This window comes from Sorex araneus, chromosome 4, assembly GCF_027595985.1.
Source record: "Sorex araneus isolate mSorAra2 chromosome 4, mSorAra2.pri, whole genome shotgun sequence".
Taxonomy (NCBI): Eukaryota; Metazoa; Chordata; class Mammalia; order Eulipotyphla; family Soricidae; genus Sorex; species Sorex araneus.
The window spans coordinates 31,697,751-31,718,784 of NC_073305.1; the positions used below are offsets into that span (position 1 = coordinate 31,697,751).

The 21,034-nt window shown below is 49.7% G+C and overlaps 1 protein-coding gene across 2 annotated transcripts in view; it reads left to right on the forward strand.

Moving 5' to 3' along the window:
- Positions 1-14,510, forward strand: part of CMTM8 (CKLF like MARVEL transmembrane domain containing 8) — an 89,864-nt gene extending 75,354 nt beyond the window's left edge. For both annotated transcript variants that reach the window (XM_004603950.3, XM_055136486.1), the window contains exons 2-4: positions 3,557-3,730; positions 12,039-12,155; positions 14,133-14,510. In XM_004603950.3, the coding sequence (XP_004604007.3) occupies positions 3,557-3,730; positions 12,039-12,155; positions 14,133-14,216 (375 nt within the window). In that variant the 3' untranslated portion in view covers positions 14,217-14,510. The remainder of the gene's footprint in view (positions 1-3,556; positions 3,731-12,038; positions 12,156-14,132) is intronic.
- The last annotated feature ends 6,524 nt before the right edge of the window (positions 14,511-21,034 follow it).

Sequence of the window (21,034 nt, forward strand, 5' to 3'; positions counted from 1 at the left end):
CCCTCCTCTTCTTGTGTCTGTTGTCAGCATGCAGCCAGAGTGCGATCAGGAAAGGTCACCTGGTCTTGCAGTCTTGCTCTCAGCACTCTCCCGCCAGCCAGAGCATCAGGTACAGAGTCTTTAGACACCTCCACCCTTACCCCACCCCTGAGCCCACAGATCTGGCCCTTCCAACTTCTCTAATACTCGCACCACTGTCCTGAGTCTGCAATCAGGGGCCGGGGAGGCAGAAGCCCTTCCACCCCGCCCAGTCTGTGCTATCTGTCTGTCTGCATTGTAGCATTTCCACCGCTGTCTTGGGGTGGGGGGCTGGGAGGTCTTGCTCAAGCTCAGGTTACTCCTCAGGATGTGTGGGCCACCACCATATCTTTCTACCACAGACCCTGACCATAGGTTTTTCTTCCTTCATAGGTTTCCCTGCAATTATTCAAGCACTTTCTAGCATGGACCAAGATGTGTGCACACAGAATCTGTTCTATTTGCGCCCTGGCACCCTCCCTGTCACATAGGAAGTGTGTTGTAGATACTCGAGTGTTCAGTGTGGACTCTTAGATTTGTGTGACACACAGCCCCCCGAAGGCACTTCTGGTTTCTCCCCGGCATCCTGAGCCCTAGCACTGAACCTCCAGCACAATTAGCTGAGAACACCGGGAAGTCGCCCTGGGTTCTCTGAGCACCGCTTGGGAAGCTGTCTGCAAAATAGATTGAATTTGCTATTCAAAATCAAGACAAGACAAGGGGCTGGAGTGATAGTACAGTGGGTAGGGCACTTGCCTTGCATGTGGCTGACCTAGGCTCCATCCCCGGCACCCCATATGGTCGCCCAGGCACCACCAGTGTAGATTCCTGAGTGTAGAGTCAGGAGTCAGCTCTGAGCAGACAATGTTTGAGTGCTGGACCTGGGGCAGAAGGAGGAAGGGTGGTTCTCGGTGAAGTCCTCTCGTTTAGGGGTGATGCTGATTGGGCTTTGCCCACAGTGGTAGTGTAGATTCAGAGCTGTTGCTGCACGCCCAGGTCTGATAGGGGCCCACATTCATTGTCCTGAGGTGTTTGGGTGTTTTGTTGTTGTCTTTGCCGGGTTGTGGTGCTTCGGGGCTATTCCTGATTCTGTGTTTTTCTTTTTTTTTTTTTGCTTTTTGGGCCACACCCAGCGATGCTCAGGGGTTACTCCTGGCTTTGCACTCAGGAATTACTCCTGGCGGTGCTTGGGGGACCACATGGGATGCCGGGGATCGAACCCAGGTCGGCCGCGTGCAAGGCAAACGCCCTACCCGCTGTGCTATCGCTCCGGCCCCTATTCCTGATTCTGATCAGGAGTGACCCTGCTGGTGCTTGGGGTACTGTAAGTGGGACTGCTGGGATTTGGTCTGTTTGTTTGTTTTTTAATTGAATCCCTGTGAGATAACCCGTACAAAGCTGTTCATGATTAGGTATCAGTCATAGTGTTCCAACACCCATCCCTCCACCAGTGCACATTTCCCAGCACAAGTGTCCCCAATTTCCTTCCCATCACCCCCACCCCCAGCCTGCCTCTATGGCAGGCACTATCTGTCTGTCCCTCTGTCTCTCTGTCTCTCTGTCTCTGTCTCTCTCTCTCTCTGTCTCTCCCCCCACCCTTGGGCTTTGTTGTTTGCAATACAGATACTGAAAGACTGTCGCGTATATCCATCTCTTTACCCACTTTAAACACTCAGTTCTTGTCCGGTGTGATCATTTCTAACAATTACTGTCATACTGCTCCCTTCTTTATCTTACCTACCCTCCACGCCACACACACTTAGTTGGTAGATTCCAACCACTGACCAGCCCTCCTAGCCCCTGTTTTCCCTGGCCTTGGATATTAGTGTCCTACTGTATATTTTCTGTATACCACAAATAAATGCAGTCATTCTATGTCTGTCCCTCTCCTTCTGACTCATTTCACTCACCGTTGGGGATTTCAACCAAGACACATGCCTTACCCCCTGCACTACCTCTCCAGCCCTTGTCCTGGTGGTATTTGCCACTGCAAGAAGAGTGGCATTGGCAGCTGGGTGACCCTAGGGGAGCATGTCCCTAGGAGAACATCCCTCCCAGGGTCCCTGGAGAGACCCTGCCATCTTAGTCCCTAGATAGGATCAGCCTTCGAGCAAGTTCTAGCCAATGAGTGTGAGAGTGTGTTGTCACGCTCTCACTGCCCCTGCCTCCAATGTTGTTTTAAAGCTTTGTAGGGGGTTGGGGTTGTGGCCCAGTTGTAAAGCACATGCCCTATTTGCAGTGACTCCTGGTGTCAATCCCCAGCACAATAGACAACAGAAGTAACTTGGTAGGCTGAGGATATAAGTCTCTGTAAGTGTGGCTCCGTATGTATGTCCAAGGCACTGAGTTCAATCCTCTGGCACCCTAAAACTAACAAAAGAGCTGGAGGGATGGTACGTACAGTGAGTAGGAATTTGCCTTTCATATGGTCAGCGTGGGTTCAATCCCCAGATCCCCAAACCCCAGCAGGAGTGAACCCTGAGTGCAGAGCTAGGGGTGAGCCCTGAGCACTGTCATGTATGGCCCCAAACAAAAAAAACCTAATGACTTAAAAAAAAAAAAAACTTTTATAGCGCGAACATTTTTTATAGTACTAACATTTAAAAATCAAAATGGTCGAGGCTGAAGCGATAGCACAGCGGGTAGGGCCTTTGCCTCGCACGCGGCCGACCCAGGTTCGCTTCCCAGCATCCCATATGGTCCCCTGAGCACCACCAGGAGTAATTCCTGAGTGCAGAGCCAGGAGTAACCCCTGTGCATCGCCGGGTGTGACCCAAAAAGAAAAAAAAATCAAAATGGTCATGTACAAACATTTTCTGTTCTCCTGAAAAAGCAGAAGCAGTGGGCTGGAGCAATAGCATAGCAGGTAGGAGGGCATTTGCCTTGCACGCAGCCGACCTGGGTTCAATTCCCAACATTCCATATAGTCCCCTGAGAACCACCAGTGTTAAGTCCTGAGTGTGGAGCTAGGAGTAACCCCTGTGCATCACTGGGTAACCCCAAAAGCAAATAAAATAAAAATAAAAGCAGAAGTAGCTCTGTCAAACCTTCTTCACACAGCATCAGCTAGAGCGTCTTGCGTAGGTTCCCCTTACCAGGGGGCTGGAAAGATAGTACAATGGGTTGGGAGTTTGCCTAGCACAGAGCATACCTGGATTCAATCCCTGGCATTCCATATGGTTCCCTGAGTACCACCAGGAGTAATTCGTGAGTGCAGAGCCGGATGTTACCCCTGGGCATCACTAAATGTGGTTCAGAAACAACAAAACAAAATAAACCCATAATTTTTCTTCTTTGCCTTTGGTCTCTGCCCCCAGCCTGCTATGTTGGTTCATTCTATCCTCCTAGCATTGAAAGGCATGTGAACTTGTGAATTGTATAAAATTTGTAAATCAGCGTGTGTGTATGTGCATGCATGAAAGTTGTCATTGACACTGAAATAATGTTTTGTTTTTTTTCTCTTGTCTTCTCCACTTTTTTCTCCTTGTTGCTTCCTTCTACCTCCCTTTCCTTTTCCGCTCCACCTATTGTTCTACAGATCCTGGGGCTTCTCGTGTGGACCCTGATCGCGGGGACAGAGTACTTCCGGGTGCCTGCCTTTGGCTGGGTCATGTTTGTGGCGGTGTTTTACTGGGTCCTCACCGTCTTCTTCCTTATCATCTACATAACAATGACCTACACCAGGATTCCCCAGGTGCCCTGGACAACTGTGGTAAGGAAACCGGTGGCCTTGGTCATGACAGGGGATGGAATTTAATTCTCTGCGGGTCAGTTCAGGGTTGTCTCTCTGCCAGCAAAACAAAACCCAACACAGCAGATAAACGAGGGTTTTCTGTTACCCAGAGCCTCTCAGGTGTTGTCTACCTTCGGGTGAAGCTGGCCTCTTTGGAAGCTCCAGGATTTCTTTCCAACAGTAGCAAAGAGGTCTCAGAAATAAATCAAGGGCCAGAGAGCTGGTACAGCAGGTAAGGCGCTTGCCTCCCACCTGGCTGAACCATGTCTAGTCCCCAGCACCCACTATGGTCTCCTGAGCACAGAGCCAGGAGTAAGCCTTGACTGCCATCAGGTGGGGACCAATAAACCAAAAATAAATAACGGAAATAAAGAAAAGAGAAAAATAGCAGTAAATAAGAGTACATCAAGCTTCCTCGAGTTTTAAGACAGGCATGCTCAGGAGGAATTGGGTTCTTGTTCTGACCCAGCGTGATGCTATATAGAGGAGAAATGAAAGAGGAAAACAAGGGGGAGATTGATGAGAAAGTGTGTTGACTATAACCCCTGTCTTCATTGGCTGGGCTACACAGCAAATACCAGGTTAACCACCAGACGGTTATTTTCCTCAGTTTTAGAGTCCCAGAGTTCAAGATCCAGATAGCACTGGTCAGTTTCTGGTGCAAATCCTGTCCCTGCCTCTGCTGACCACTGTCCACTGTGTTGTCACTGAGCAGAGAGACAGATGAGCTCCCGTGCATCTGCTACCAGAGGCACTCTCTGTCCTGCAGGGAGGACTCTGACCTCAGCCACGTCTCCACGTCCCTCACTCCAGACCAAGTGTATGTGCCCACGCCCTTCATACCTGCAGAATACATTCTTTCCCTCAGCACCCCAGCCGCTGAAGCCACTCTGGCATTGAATAGGACCTAAGGTGCACTGTGACTTCAGTGGCATCTAGTTAAGCTATGGGAGACACTGGGGGTGCAGTTCAGCCTGCCACAAAACTCCTGTCCAGCCTTAGACCAGAGACAAGAGACGCATCTGTGTTTCGACATAGCCCAGCGGCCGGGTGTGGGGCAGACAGACTTTCGGAAAGGGGAGTATGGGGGGGGGGGGTGGGAAGGAAGTGGCCTGAGAAAGCCCAGCACTTCCCCAGGCAAACAGAGGATGAGTCTTGGAGCCTTATACAGCCCCTCAGGGCCGTGGGGTTGGCAGTGCCACCTTCAGGTTTTCTTAGGGTGGCAGCCAGCCAACTGTCTGGGTCTGCCCTGTGGGACTCAGGGCCGTTCCCACTGTCCCTTTGCCTTGCCCTGTCCACCCAGCAGGCGCTCTGCTGGTGCTCCTCTCCCTGGTCCTGCTGCTGCTGGAGATTGGGCGTGCTCGGGGGTCTACTCCAGTGGTTTGGCCACTGCCTTTGAATCTCAGAACGAGCTTTCTATGTTTCCAATAGGGAGAGGCTGTGGCAAGAGAGTAGTACAGGAAGTAAGGTGCTTGCCTTGCACTCAGCTGACCCGAGTTCCATCACTGGCACCATATATGGTCCCCAGAGTCGCTCCAGGGGTCACTCGGTCACTCCTCAACACAGCCAGTGAGCCAGGAATAGCCCCTAAGAACCACCAAGTATGACTCAACATTTAAAAAAAAAAGTTCAGCCTTCAAGTTCTTTCTTACTTAACAAATCTTTCTGTGATCCACCCCTCTCCTTTATTTTTTTTTTGCTTTGCTTTTATTTTTGGGTCACACCCGGCGATGCACAGTGATTATTCCTGGCTCATGCACTCAGGAGTTACTCCTGGCAGTGCTCGGGGGACCATATGGGATGCTGGGAATCGAACCTACCCACTGTGCTATCGCTCCAGCCCCCTCCACCCCTCTCCTTTAAAGCAGTCAAGAGGAATCAAGACATTTCCTCAACATTTTGTTTAAAAACATCCTCAGCTGGAGTACAGCGGTTACATAGCTGACCAGGGTTTGATCCCCAGCACCCATATGTGAACCCTTGAGCACAGAGCCAGGAGTAAGCCTGAGCACTGCTAGATGTGCCTCCTGCCCCACAAAAAGTCTCCTCAGCCGGGCAAGAGCGAGAGCTGAGGTGGGGCCTCCTGTATGCATCACTTTGCAAACAAGGCCAAATCACTCCTCCGCTAAAATGTCCAATCTCGTTTCTTGCCGGTTCTGCTTCCCCCAAACGGCTGGGGGCAGGGTTCAGCCCGGTCCGTTCTGTGCTGTTTGATCACAAGGGTCTGCTTCCGTGGGGTTTCCAATAACAAGTTCCTGTTTCTGTCCGGGTCTCACCAGCGTGCCCTGTATGTTCAGGCACACCCTGTCTTCACATTTCTTCTAAAATCCCAGAGAAGACAGAAACTCTTGCTCAGTTCGTGCCTCCTTTATGAGACCTCACAGAATCACCTTTAATTTGACATCCATAATTTCTTTTTCAGTTTTGGGGCTGCATCCAGCAGTACTCAGGGCTTCTGATTCGGTGCTCAAGGATCCCTCTGACATGCTCGGGGGACCTTATGGGGTGTGGAAGATCAAAACTGGATCAGTTGCATGCAAAGCAAACTCCCTACGCACTGTACTATCGTCCCTAACATACATAATTTTTATTTTTATTTTTTGCTTTTTGGGTCACACCCGGCAATGCACAGGGGTTACTCTTGGCTCATACACTCAGGAATTACTCCTGGCAGTGCTCAGGGGACTATATGGGATACTGGGAATCAAACCTGGGTCAGCTGCGTGCAGGGCAGACCCCCTGCCCGCTGTGCTATCGCTCCAGCCCCAATATACATATTCTTGTGGGCACCTCAGAACTCTCCGGGCACACTCATGACCAATTCCAGCACCACGGGTTAAGTGCTAGTCATGACTGTGACCCCCATCCGCTGCCAGAATTTACCCACCCCCCCTCTCACCGCAGAGTTCCCCGTTAGCCAGGGAGCTCCGGGAGCAGCACGGGGTCTGTGTAGATGGAGGCCTGGCGAGTGGGAAGCAGAGAGCCGGAACCCAGAAGGCTGAGGACTCGGCTTCCTGTGCGAGCACAGAGCCTGAGCAACAGAAGAGAGGGCGAGGGCTGGTCAGAAGGCGCAGGCGCCAAGAAGAGCTGGTGTTTGAATTTGAGTCCAAAGGCAGGGAAGCTTCCCAATGCCTCCCCAGCTCTGAGCAGGAGGAGCAGTCTTTGTTCACTCATGGGTAATGGTTTGGGTTCTGCTCGGAGCACCAACTGATTGGACAAGGCCCACCACCACCCACTTTTCTCCATTGCTGTTTCAAATGTTTGTACTATTCAGAGACACCCCAGAATAATGTTTGGCCAAATCACCTCTGCGCCCCAAGGCCAGACGGCATTGCTATCCCGGTGCTCTCCAACACACTTAGGCTGCAGTGGGGCGAGTGTCTGTACTGTGACAGAATGGACCCCACCCTCAGTTGGGGACAGCTGGGAATGCTTCCAAGGAACTGACAGTTGGTGTCATCTGGAAGACTGAGCACACGGGCGCGAGTGGATTCAGAGGCCGAAGTTGAGGGTCCTCCTTGCTGTAGAGCACTGGGCAGTCTGGTCAGGGACCTCTCACTGGCTACACAGTGGGTGACAACGCAGGGGGTGCCTCGCTCTACCGCAGAGCTTCGAAGTGCTCCCATATTGCTCATCTCCCTTCAGCCAGTGCCTTGAAGAGTGCCCAATGCCCAGTGACAGAGCCAGGGGCCACTCAAGAATGCTAACCTCATTGCAGGGGCAGGGGGATCAAAGTCAAGCTGGCACAGTCACCGCTCAAAACGTGCCTGAGTCTGACTCTCTGCAAGTACCTTCAGAGCTAACTCCAGCCCTGTGAGGCGGAAGCCTCTCCATGTGGGGTGTGGGGTAGCTTGTACCCAGCAGTCTTCCTGGCTCTGTGCTCAGGAGTGATTTCTGGCAGTGTGCAGGGGTTCGTACGGGGTTCCCATTGGGGATCAAACCAGGACCACTGCTGCTGTAGCCACATGCAAGACAAGTGTCTCACCTCCTGTACTCCTGCACTACCTCTCTGGCCCCCATCAACCTCCTTTTATTTCACAAAAACAGATGCACTAACGCTTCGGTGTTTCCCAGATACAGAAGTGAGGGGTGTTTCCTTTGAGACTTTCAAGAACATGGTGCAGTTGCCCGACAGAATTCCAGTGAAGGCCACCTGGCCCTCGAATCTCGTAGGGGGGCCTGGTGTCCACTGAGCTGCTACTACCCCCTCCCGCGTGGACACCCAGGAATGGGTTCGAGGGGACAATCCTAGTAGACCCGGTGGAGCTACGGAATGCCGTCAGCAAGAGTTTTTGTGTCGGTGTCAGGGGATCCTACGGGACCGTTAAAGTAGATGAAGCCCATGGGGCTGGAGCAATAGCACAGCGGGTAGAGCGTTTGCCTTGCACGGAGTCGACCCAGGTTTGATTCCCAGCATCCCATATAGTCCCCTGAGCACCGCCAGGAGTAATTCCTGAGTGCAGTGCCAGGAGTAACCCCTGTGCATCGCCAGGTGTGACCCAAAAATAAATAAATAAATAAAGTAAGTAAGTAAGTAGTAAGTAAGTAAGTAAGTAGATGAAGCCCAGTCTTTCCACGCAGTCTGGATGAAACTGGAGGGGGTTGTGCTAAGAAGAGCACGCCAGGAAGAGCAAGACAATAGCAGAGGGTTTTCCTCCTATTTGGAATGTAACTAAAGCCAATAAACTAACAGCACTTGAAAAATAACAGACTCTGGAAGCCCTGGTGGTTGAGGGGCAGGGGAAGAGGTGGGGGGATGGCGCAGAGAGGGCCGTTTGGACATGAAGAAGATTGACATGCAGAGGCTTGAAGCGATAGACCAGGATTTGGTGGAGTTGTAAATCAGGAGTTAGCCAGGCAAGTTAGTTTGGCTTTATTGTTTTCTTTTATGTGAGTTTTGTTTGTTTGCTTTTGTTTTTTGTTTTTTTGTTTTTTTGGTCACACCAGCAATGCTCCGGGGTTGGTTACTCCTGGCTCTGCACTCAGGGATCACCTTGATGCTTCTCAGAGGATCATACGGGGTGCTGGGATCAAACCCCATATGAGGTTGGGTTGGCTGTGTGCAAGACAAGTGTCCTACCCACTGTGCTGTTGCTCCAGTCCTGCATTAATTATTTTTTATAGTTTAGGTAATTACAATTGCAAGTGTGTGTGTGTGTATGTGTGTGTGTTGCCACACCTGGCAGTGCTTAGGGCTTACTCCTGGCTCTTTGTCCAGGGATCACTCTTGGTCTGGCTTGGAGAACCATATAGGGTGCTGGAGATCGAACCCGGCGTAGCCACATGCGAGGCAAATGCCCCGCGGGCTGTTCTATGGCCCTGGTTCCACAATAGTGTTTTATGTTTAAAGTATTGTTCAAAATTGCTGTATATCATCACTACTGAAGTGCCATGGATCCCCTCCCACCTACCCCCGCCATAATGTTTGATTTTAATCACTGTATCACTGCATCACTGTCATCCCATTGTTCATCAATTTGCTTGATCAGGCGCCAGTAACATCTTCATTTGCACCTGTCACATGCTAGTGTAGCCAAGAACACAATGAGCACGTTGTTGTCACTGTTTTTGGCATATCAAATACGTCACTTGCCAGGGTAGCTTGCCAGACTCTGCTGTTTTGATTTTAATAATAATAAATAATATCTTGACAGGCCAGAGAGATAGTACAGCAGAGAGAAAGGGTACTTGCCTTCTATGCAGCTGACTGGGGTTCAACCCCAGGCATCCCATGTGGTCCTCTGAACCTGCCAGGAGTGATTCCTAAGTGCAGAGCCCGGAGTATTCCCTGAGCATCGCTGGGTACGGCACAAAATAAAAAGTAATCACCTGTAGTGGTGCTCTAAGAAGTGTTGGTCCCTGTCCCCTTGTTTCAAATGCCTCATTCGCACAGTCAGAATCTGTCATCCTAGTATGTCTCCCCATTTCCTGGATCACTGATTCCTGGAAACAGGTTTGTACAGTGCAGTGTCCCCGCCGGGCTCAGCTTCCTTCCAGCACTGTTTTCTGGTCTCTTCCTGCACCCGGAACTGCAGCAGAAGTGCCCCAGCAGCAGTCAGCAGCCCGGGGCTCGGAAGTCCCTTGCACTTGCTCAGTCCTTGGCCTTTCCACGCAGGGCCATGGCCTGGGTTTTGTACGCAGAAGCATATAGGCACGTGGAGGATTCTTGTCTGGGGGATCCAAAAGTACTGCCCTAGCTCAGTGAGTTACTACTGTTGGCTGCCCAAGGACTTGGGGATTTATTTTTGGTTTGCAGAGCATCTGCGGCATCCCCACCTGGAGAGAAGCGATTTCCTCACTATGACTTTAGTCCCTTGGGAGCTCGGTTAGGAGGCCACTCGTGGAACCCTGCAAAACTCAGACTTGTGGGGGCCGGAACGATAGGACAACGGGTTGGGCACTTGCTTTGCATGCCACAGACCCAAGTTTGATGTTTGGCGTCCATATCATCCCCTGAGCATCTCCAGGAGTGATTCCAGAGTGCAGAGCCAGGAGTTACCCCTGAACACCATTAAGTGTGCCCCTCCCCCACCAAGAAAAAACCTCCACCAGATTTGCATTGTCTTGATGCACCTCTGTGGACCAGCACGCACTGAATGTTGGAATCCAGGCTCAGCGATAGGCCTTGCCTGGAGAACACAGGGACAGTTTAGGGACCATCTGCAGTCACAACAGGTCCCGAGCCAGCTCAGGAATGCCCAAAGACAGCTGTGCTTTTTCTTCTTTCTCTTTCCATTTTTTTTTTTTGCCATTTTTTGGGTCACACCTAGCGATGCACAGGGGTTACACCTGGCTCTGCACTCAGGAATTACTCCTGGCAGTGCTCAGGGGACCATATGGGATTCTGGGAATCGAACTCGGGGCAGCCGTGTGCAAGGCAAATGCCCTACCTGCTGTACTATCACTCCAGTCCCCATATCTGTGCTTATTGATAAATCTGATTTTGTGTTTTGAGGCCCTACCCCAGCAATGCTCAGGGGGTCCTGTTGGCTCTGAAGTCCGGAATTACTCCTGGCAGTGCTTGGGGGACCCTATGGGATGCCTGGGATCAAACCTGGGTCAGCCACATGCAAGGCAAGCACCTCACCCTCTCTACGGTCTCTCTGGCCCCTCTGATGAGTCTGATTTGAGCTGAGGTTTCCAAGCCATTGACTGTCCCCTGCATGACCCCAACCACCGAGGTCTGCGGAGTTGCATTTCTTGAGAATTTCTCTCCCGTTGACCCTACTGCAAGCACCCTGTGTGGTGTCAGTGCCATGCAGGGGGCAGGGCAGGGCCATTACCCTGTGCTGTGCATTGGCACTGGTGTGTGTTAGGTGCCACTGTGTTCAGAGGTGCCCACTGGTGTGTTTATTCTTTCATCATTTCATCCCCATGATCCCTGGGCAGAGGTGCATGATTTCTGCTTCGCAGATGAAAAAATCTTAAACACTGAGGGTACTTGAGAGTCCGGAACGGAGTCAGGTCCCTTATTGCCAGCCCTGGAGTCGGCTTGCCACCCCTCACCCCCTGCAGACAGCAGTCTGCTTCTAGACTTCAGGAAACCGCTGTGAGACAAAAAGAAGCTACTTCCTCTGTGCTGAGACGGGGGAGGCATTCGTAGCAGTCTGGCAGATGAGGCCGTGTACATTGTTGACTCCAGGAATAGGGTGTGTCGTTCAGAGGTTTCTAGTCACTTGCTTTTTAGGGGGTGGGGGATCACGCAGTGCCCCCGCAGGGGAGCTGCCCTTTTGTTTTGAGAGGAGGCCAGTTATCGAGGGCACACCAGCTGTGCTCAGGGATGACTCCTGGCAGGGTTCAGGGAGCCGTATGTGTCTTTGGGGCCGTGGTACTTCCCTGCTTGACAATCTCTTGGGCCCATCTGTCTTGAAGAGAACACAACACAAAGCACCAGAGGCCGCTGCCACCCCCCCCATGGTTCCCTGTAGGGGGCAGTAGAGCCCAACGTGGGAAACCACACTGGTAAAGTGTGGCCGCAGTTCATTGCAATGATCTCTCTGTCTTTACTTGGGAAGAAAGGAGGGAGAGGACTGTATCAAAGAAGTTCTGAATTTTGGGTGAGATAGGTTTCTCCCCCTCTCTCCCTTCCCCCACAGCATGAGCGGGTGCTGCCGGGGAGGCGACCTCCCTCCCCAGTGCCTCATGCCGCCTAGGGCTGGGGGAGGGGAGTCAGCCTGTGCTGGAGTGTGCACAGGTGCAAAGATCACCTCTCCCCAGGGCGCTGACCGGTGGTCCTCACACAGCCCGGCACCCTAACACCCTGTCCCCATCCCCTCCGTCTGCCCAGGGCCTGTGCTTCAATGGCAGCGCCTTCATCTTGTACCTCTCGGCCGCAGTCGTGGACGCGTCCTCTGTCTCCTCGGAGAAAAATAGCCACAACTTCAACAGCTGGGCAGCCTCCTCGGTGAGTGAAAACTCCCCTCCCGTGACCTCCTCCTGATGCCCTCTGGGGGGGAGAGCCCCTCCTGCAGAACTGAAGGGGTGTGGTCAGCCTCGGGGTGGAAAGCATCCTGCCCGCCGGGAGGGACCTCTCTGCAGTGGCCAGGAGCCGAGGGACTGCTTGAGTGAGAGCCAGATCAATGGCTGGAACTGAGTCAGCAAACGCGTGTTTGAGACATTCTAATAGTCCTGCCTCCCGTTGGAGCGGAGAGAGAAATGCAGTGCTTGGGGGATGTGCACGCTATGAATTCTACTTGGATGGCGCTGGCTCACTTTCTGGATCACACCAGGCAGGGGTGGCTGGTTATTTGGGGGTGGCTGGTTATTTGGGGGTGGCTGGTTATTTCGGGGTGGCTCTCAAGAGTGTTCAGGAGACCATGTGGTACCAGGGATTAAATACAGGGCTCCGACATGCAAACACACCACCCTGACACCTTGAGCTGTTTCTTTAGTGTCATTACCCACCCCAACCTCATTTTTTAAAAAGAAGCAGAAATGTTTATTTATACATTGAAGTACCTAGAAAGATACCCACCAACCCGCTGGTTCCTACCAGGGGCTGTGATCAAATACAGAAGTGGAAGGAGAGACTTCAGCTTCTTAATTTATAGAATTCTGTGCTGTTAGCTTTGTGTGTGTGTGTGTGTGTGTGTGTGTGTGTGTGTGTGTGTGTGTGTGTGTGTGTGTGTTTTGCTGTTTGCTGTGCCGGGGATCACACCCCAGGTCTCACACTTGCAGGGCAAGCATTTGGCCACTAAGCCACATCCTCAGTCTCCACCTGCCTTTTTAAGCCATAAGTGTACTTCTAATTTAAACTACTAATTTTAAAAATGTGTGTGATTGGAGCAGAAGTATAACAGGTAGGGCGCTTACTACCTATTGGGTAAGACCCCCAAAACCAAAGTAAATAAATAAATAAATGTTTGTCTGTGCCTGGCCTTAAAAGTAGTTCTGTATAAGAGAAGAGCTGGTTGCCGACAGTTGAACACTCTTCATCACCTTTCCTTACTAGAGAGAGAGAGAGAGAGAGAGAGAGAGAGAGAGAGAGAGAGAGAGAGAGAGAGAGAGAGAGAGAGAGAGAGAGAGAGAGAGAGAGAGAGCTGGTATACACAGAATTCATGCCTCTTAAGCTGTCAGCACCAGACCTGAGTTAATACATGGCAAGTGACAACTTGACCTGGTGGCTGCCCCTTCAGAGGGACCCACATATCCCCTCACCATCCACAACTCACACACTGTGGGTTCACCTCCTCCCCCTCCCTCGCCCCTTATTCATGTTCTCCGACACTGTGGCAATATGACGTCAAGCCCTGGTCTACAGTTGCCCCTACAGAATTAGAAATACACCTGCTCTTCTCGGAGCCACCACCATATGCACCCCAACAGACTCCTCGTGGTTATTGGTGCAAAGCTACAAACTTTCCAGCCCTCTGTTCCTCTCCGCCTCATCTCTCCCTCTCCGCTCTGTCCGTGCCTCTCTCTCTCTCTCTCTCTCTCTCACTCTCACACATACGTACACACGTAGTTGCTTCAGAAGGAAGGTCATTGAACCAGTCACTGTCACTGTCATCCTGTTGCTCATTGATTTGTTCGATCGGGCACCAGTAACGTCTCTCATCATGAGACTTATTGTTACCGTTTTTGGCATATCCAATACGCCACTGGTAGCTTGCCAGGCTCTGCCATGCGGGCACAATACTCTCAGTAGCTTGCTGGTATCACCGAGAGGGGTGGAGGAATCGAACACGGGTCAGCCACGTGAAAGGCGAACACCCTACCACTGTGCTACCGCTCCAGCCCCTTGAACCAGTAAAGTCGTTTTAGAGAAGGAAGCTTAGGATTGGAGACAGCTGTGAGCGCATGATTCAATGAGCTGGAATGATGGTGCTTGACAATTAGCATGTGCTCTATAGCTTTTCCTCTTGTGCTTTGTTTTCTCCAGTTCTTTGCCTTCCTGGTCACCATCTGCTATGCTGGAAACACATACTTCAGTTTCATAGCCTGGAGGTCCAGGACCGTACAGTGATTTGTCATGTTGAGAATTAAAGGGGAAAAACAGACAAAGACTGGAAGAATCTCATTGTAAAAACAACTGTAGGTATAATGTATATTTCCAGAGAATTGTATTTAACTAATGTTTTTATGTACTTACTTCAAAGTGCTCACAGCGGTTTGTTACACTTAAACTTAGATGCTTCTTTTGCAGAGTGCTGTCGCTGCCAATGAACTCTTACATTCCTTCTTGATGTCTTATTTTCTTAATGTATACATAGATAAAAAATGCCAGTTTCTGTGTTGGATTAAATGCTTTGAAATCCTGGGTAGCCTGGCGTGTGATTTGGGACAGGGAGCAGCAGCTCCTGCTGAATCTGAGGCCGTGCTGGCGGGGAGCTTCGTCCTCACGGCCGCACGGGTTCGGGATTGCCAGGACGCGCACGGCCACAGCTGGAGGCCCCGGTGCCAGGAGTGAGACCCAGCTCTCCACAGCTCACATCACCAGTGTCTGTGACGCCCACATCTCCTACGGGGGACTCTGAAATGAGCTTATCCAAGGGTATTGTGGAAAATACTGAACCAAAAGGTGTCACGTGCCCAAAGGAAAACTTTTGCTTCTGCCCATTCAGGTTCTTTGGTCTAATCGCTGAAATAATGGAAGAGGGTCAGAGGGCTAGTACAGAGATTAAGGTATTTCCCTTGCATGCAGCAAGCTTGGTTTCAGTACCTGGAACTACCTATGGTCCCCTGAGCCCTCCAGGAGTGATCCTTGAGCACAGAGCCAGGAGGAAGCCCTGAGCACAGCAAGGTATGGAACTAAACACCAGAAAAAAGAAAAAAGGAAGAAAAAAAATATCCTTCTGAGTCTGCTGGCTCCTAATTGCCTCCAAACAATCCACATGTCCAAGTGGCACTTCCCAGGGTGGTCTCGTCTCCCCATCTCTCTAGTCTCCAGCATTTGTTCTTTGTAGCATCACTAGTAGGTCTCGTGGGGGGGGGGGGCGTGCAGAGACCCCTGAGTCAGCCCGCAGATGTTTGTGGAGGAAGTGTGTCACTGCCACGTGGCGGGTCTCGGGTGATTTTTCTACGTGAAAAACAAAAAACCACAGAAACGTTTGCAGAGCAGCCAGCAGCAAAGGGAGTCTCGGCCGTCACCGTGGACAGACCCCGCTCCGCACTGGGCAGCGCAGCTTCCTGTGTGCGGGGCTGCGCTGCTCTTCCTGGGTGCACGCCCTTCTCCAGCCTGCCTGCACCCCTGCAGGACAGCTGCGGTGTCCTCGGAGTCTGAGCACCCGCCCCAAATTCACCCAGATCCTTGTGGAAAGTTCTGGGGTTGTCCACGAGGTGCAGAGAGGTGGTGGGGAGGATGAGCCTGAGCATGACAGGGGACGGAGGACCAGATGCAGGGGAGTTGGGTGGGTGTTGGGGGGTATGGGAGTTGGGATGGTGGGCGGTTAGCGGTACAGACCTGCTTTCAGCTGACCGGGCTGAGACTGTTAGGAACTGCATCCCCTACAATGTGTCGGTTTTGCAAGAAACGCTGAAATGACGGGTTCGTCTGTATGCTCTGCGTCTCTCCCTCGCTCCCTCAGGCTCGCTGAAGCACACGGCTGTCTCAGGTCTCTGGTGTTTAGGTTTTTTAAAGCAGTTTATGTTGCAATCAGCGCTCCATAAAAGGCAAAAATCCAGTAACCTGGAGAAGTCCGTTTCTGCAGACAGTCATAAAGAAAGAAGACTGCTGTTGTTTGTACGTTCTCGGGTCCCTTGGTCTCGCTGTGCTCCCTGGCTTGCTCTCTGTTTTGCTCTCACTCTTGCTCTCTTGCTCTCTCTCTTTCCCCCTGCTCACATGAGATTTCTATAAAAATGAGCAGCTCCAGATCTCAATATTAGCAGCGACAGATGTCAATATTAGCAGAATACGTTCCATAAATCACTTCAAAATACTCGGCTGGGTTAGAGAGATGGAGTAACAGGTAAGGCACTTACTTTGCATACAGCGGATGCTGGCTTGATCCCTGGCACCCCATATTGTCCCCTGCGCCCCACCGGGAGTGATCCCTGAGCAACGAGCCAGGAAGAAGCCCTGAGCACGGTGACCAGCAGCCCCCGTATCAAATACTCTGCAGATAGACTCAGCTTTGTGCCTTCCTTGCTCGAGCAGCACCGAGATCTGTTTGCAGAGAGCAGCGGCGTGCCTGTATCTCACTGACATCTCCATTCGCAGGTTTTTGGAAGTAGGACCCATTGTGTTGCTGTGAAAGCTCACCCTCGAGAAAAACATTTTTTTAAAAGAAGTTTCTTTTCAACTGAAAAGAAATTATTTCCTCTTTTCGATATTGCAAAACTCATTTTTTTTTTTTTTTGTCTACACCTGGGAGTGCTCAGAGCTTACTCCTGGCTCTGCACTCAGGAATCACTACTGGCAGTGCTCCGAGGACTACATGAGATACCGGGGATTGGACCCAGGTTGGTTGTGTGCAAGCACCTTACCTGCTGTACTCTTGCTCCTGCTCCATGAATAAAAGTTTTCAAGTGTAGGTTTCGAGGCAAAATGCTAATTCTCAAATAGCTCAGATAAAACTTTTTAATTTTTTTTATGAACAAATGTAATTTATTTTATTCCATTTTTTGCTTGTTTTGGGGGGCACAACCGGCAGTGCTCCGGCTTCCTTCTGGCTCTGCACTCGGGAATCAATCCTGCTGGGGCTCAGAGTACTGTAACGGTGCCAAGGACCGAACCTGGGTCAAACACATGCATGGTAAGTGCCCTACCCTCTGTACTGTTGTTCCGGTCCCACTTTATTAGATGTTTTAAATGTATATTTAATACTTTATAGCCTCCTCCATGCACACACTGTCCTGCCCTGTTGACAACCATAGATATAGCCACTGTAAAATTTTCTATTTTGAACGGAGTTTGCTTTAATTTTCTCTGGGCAGAGAAGGCAAACAAACACAGAGCCGTATGCAACAGAACAGCCTGATGATAGGGACAGTGTGTGGCACTAAGCTCTCCTCTTCCTCCCCTTCTCACTGTCTCCATTCACCCCTCAACCTTCACAACCTTTCGGATGAGCAGGGTTGGTCCTAAGTGGATACTGTCATCCACTCGTGGCAAATCAGTGAAATTGCTTTAGGCCATTTATCTCTCCATTGTTATTTTCAACCTACAGCCCCCAAAGAGAACAAGCGATGAAATCTCAAGCGACCTTAATTTTTAATGAGCCCCAGGCAATGAATTGAAAAGATCAGATCAGTTAAGCTGAGGAATGCTACTTTGAAATGGCCGGACCTTGAAGGATTACTCTTGAAGGTCCTCTCCTCTCTAGCAAGGGTGGAGTGATTTGCCATTCTAGGAAACACAGAAGGTAGGAAACACAACGTAGCAATACTGCCTGTTCAATCCTTTCAATAATTTTTTACTGCACTAGTCTAGGGTCCAACTTCCCTTTGGAAACCTCACTGCACTGCCCATTCTTCCTCTTTTGTGCAGTGTTCTGGCTAAGAGGAAATATTCTTTAAATGGGGTATTAATCCCATGATAGAACAAGAATTAAGAGCTGTTAAAAAAAAAAAATCTCTGTTCTCTCCAGATGAGTATTTGTATTCATAGAACTAAGAATGAATACCCAGAACCAGTTTAGATGTCTACTCTCTGTACTTTAGCCAGCTGACAGGCTGGGGGAAAGCAAGTGATCCTACCCTTTGAGCTGACGTCCCTCCTGGTAAAGCTCTGGCTTCCGCTTTTCTGGCCAGACTGCTGACAGTACGTACAACATCGAGTTTCTTTATAGACTAGGTAGCTTACTTACTGAATTACCCAATTATTTAGTCGCCTTTATATAACTAGAATCTGATTCTTATAAAAAGCAAGTTACAGGGGCCGGAGCTATAGCACAGCGGGTAGGGCGTTTGCCTTGCACGCGGCCAACCCGGGTTCGATCCCCGGCATCCCATATGGTCCCCCAAGCACTGCCAGGAGTAATTCCTGAGTGAGTGCAAAGCCAGGAGTAACCCCTGAGCATCGCTGGGTGTGACCCAAAAACCAAAAAAGCAAAAAAAAAAAAAAAAGCAAGTTACAGAAACATGGTTTTCTCTCCTCCTTCATTTTCAGTTTGCCAGGTGGCTTAACAAAAACCTAGCTCGTCCCCTTGCATAAACACAGCAAGATTGGTGCCATTTGAGTTACCCCATTATTTACTGAGAAGTCCTAGGGGTTGGTCAAAGAGCAGGAGACACACTAATAACAGTATTTAATGTTTTACCTCACATCAGGGCTACCCGAGGCTCGGCCACAAGATGTGAAAATCAGGTCCCACAGTGAACTACAGGTAGAGCCTTCAGGTTGAACTGGGTGTGGCCTCAGGTTTCTCACCCTTCATAGGAGTGTCCTGGCAGTCAGGACTCCATCCCATCCCTTCTTCAGGGCCGAGAGAGATCCCACCCTCCACTTTGGGGGCACTGAGTGCAGGGCCCAGGCTGAGCCAGTCATTGCAGATTTCCAGCTTCCTCATTTTCCACAGCACAGACAATGTCCAGTCATTTCTTGAGCCGGCCTGCCTCTAGGGTCACCCTGAGGGTTGTAGGACACTTATAACAGTACCTGTTAAATACCTGTCCCTGTCACTTAGACCAATCCCCTATTTCCCTGAAAGAGGGCTCTGGGGTCCCATAGCTGGTTTTCCTGTCTGCGCTAGGGGTAGACCCTATTGCAGAGAGGAAAGATTTTTGTCTGGGTTGATGCAAACAAACATAGTGCCTTAATGCTTCATAGCACTGAGGAGAGAAAAGCAAATATCTCAGCCTTTCTCATTTAGTTCCATATTGAAAACCTTGATTTCTAATTGTCTAAGAGCCCTGTAATAGGAGTTTGGATACTAGAACAATTCTGCAAATACCTTAAGGAGTTTCTTATAACAATATAGTTTGATCACAGTTTCTTTCTTAAAACACAACCTCAAACCTACACATTTCTTTATGTTCATTCTGTGTCCTATTCACTTTAACAGGATTCTTCCCCTCCCCCCTTTTGTTTCCTTAATGATATCCATCCGTCATCCTTTTTACATAAAATACACACTCATATTTCTTCCTTACAGTCACATCTCACGGGTTTTAACCTCCTTATTTTGCTGAACTTATAGGTTGATCTACCAAGAAATTTGGGAAGAAGTTGCTAATCCATATGTCATTTACCATGACTAAGATATACTCTGCAGTGCTCTTTCAAAAGAATTACATCAGTCCTATAGATATTGAAAAGACTTACAATGCTCACAATTAGAGTCCTTTATAACATATATCTACTTGGCAAAAGTTCACTTTACACTAGAAGCTTTATCTTTAGAATTCCAATTCCTAGGGAAACAGACATAAAAAAAGTTAAAACACAGATTACCATGAAACAGTATGGATTTCATACTTGTAGATAAACCATTGCTTTTTTTTTTTTTATTAGTGAATCACTGTGAGGGTACAGTTACAGATTTATACATTTTTGTGCTCATGTTTCTCCCATACAAAGTTCGAGAACCCATCCCTTCACCAGTGCCCATTCTCCACCGCCAGTAAACCCAGCATCCCTCCCACCCTCCCCAGTCCCGTCTCCCCCCACCCAACACTGCCACTATGGCAGGGTATTCCCTTTTGTTCTCTCTCTGATTAGGTGTTGTGTAAACTATTGCTCTTAAAGTCAAGACTAGGTCGATACCTGGTAACAAAGCTTAGATGAAATAAAGTTACTGTGTAGACTAATTGACAGTAGTTTGGAAAAGAGAATGGACTAGTAAGTTTCCACTTGACTGGGCCAGCAGCTCAGGGCCTTGCTTCTCACACAATTCTCCATTCTCAGAAACCACTAAAGCCAAATGGCTGTTCTTTTTTTTTTTTTTTAGCAAATGCCCTACCTGCTGTGCTATTGCTCCAGCCCCTGCTCTAGCCCTTTGACCCATTTCTCTGGCTCTCTTAACATTTTTTTTTTTTAATTTTAATGAATCACCATGTGGAGGGTTACATAGTTCTCAGGATTATGTCAGTTATACAATACTCAAACACCCTTCCCTTCACCAGTGCCCATCTTCCATCACCAACCCCCCCAGTATACCTGCCGCCCCCTCCCACCTCCCCAGTCCCCACCCTTGTAAGTGATAAGTTTCACTTCGTTTACGCCTTATCTCGATTACATTCCATGTTTCAACACACAACTCACTACCGTTGTTGGGGTTTCCCCCAAAAAAGAAAAAGACAGTCCTATTGCCAAGGAGGCATTTGATAGTTCTCCACTGCTAAGAATATAGAGATATTAAGTCCCGCTGTTTGTTACATAACTTTTCTTTTTCCCCCTTGCCCCGCGCCACCGAGTTCACGCCTGTTTAGTAATCGCCACGCTGTCTGACAAGGGGAAAAAAAACGAAAACCGAAAAGGATGGTTATTTCCCGTCATCAGCAGGCGTGGGGCTCTGGCTTAGTTGATAGACTAGTAGAGTGTCTGCAAGCAGTTTCTGGAACCGAAGGTCTTGCGCTGGTATCGGCTCCGGCTCAAGATTCCACCAGCGTCCCACTGTTCCATGTACATAATTTTTCCCCTTATATCCCATTCCCACGCCACCAGGTATGTTTGCTTAATGGACATCACACTTTAGTTGACGCCACGCCGCGTTTCTTCCCGAGAAAGAAGAAAATTTCTTCTCAGCCGGCGTGGGGATATAGCTTAGTTCAGTCTAGAGACATGGCTACCACTTTGATTGCCTTCAATATTTCAGCAACAGACTTACTATTCTTGTTAGGATCTCCCACAAAAGTCCGACCCATTAAAATGGAACCATTACATATTGCTGATGCTAAGATGAC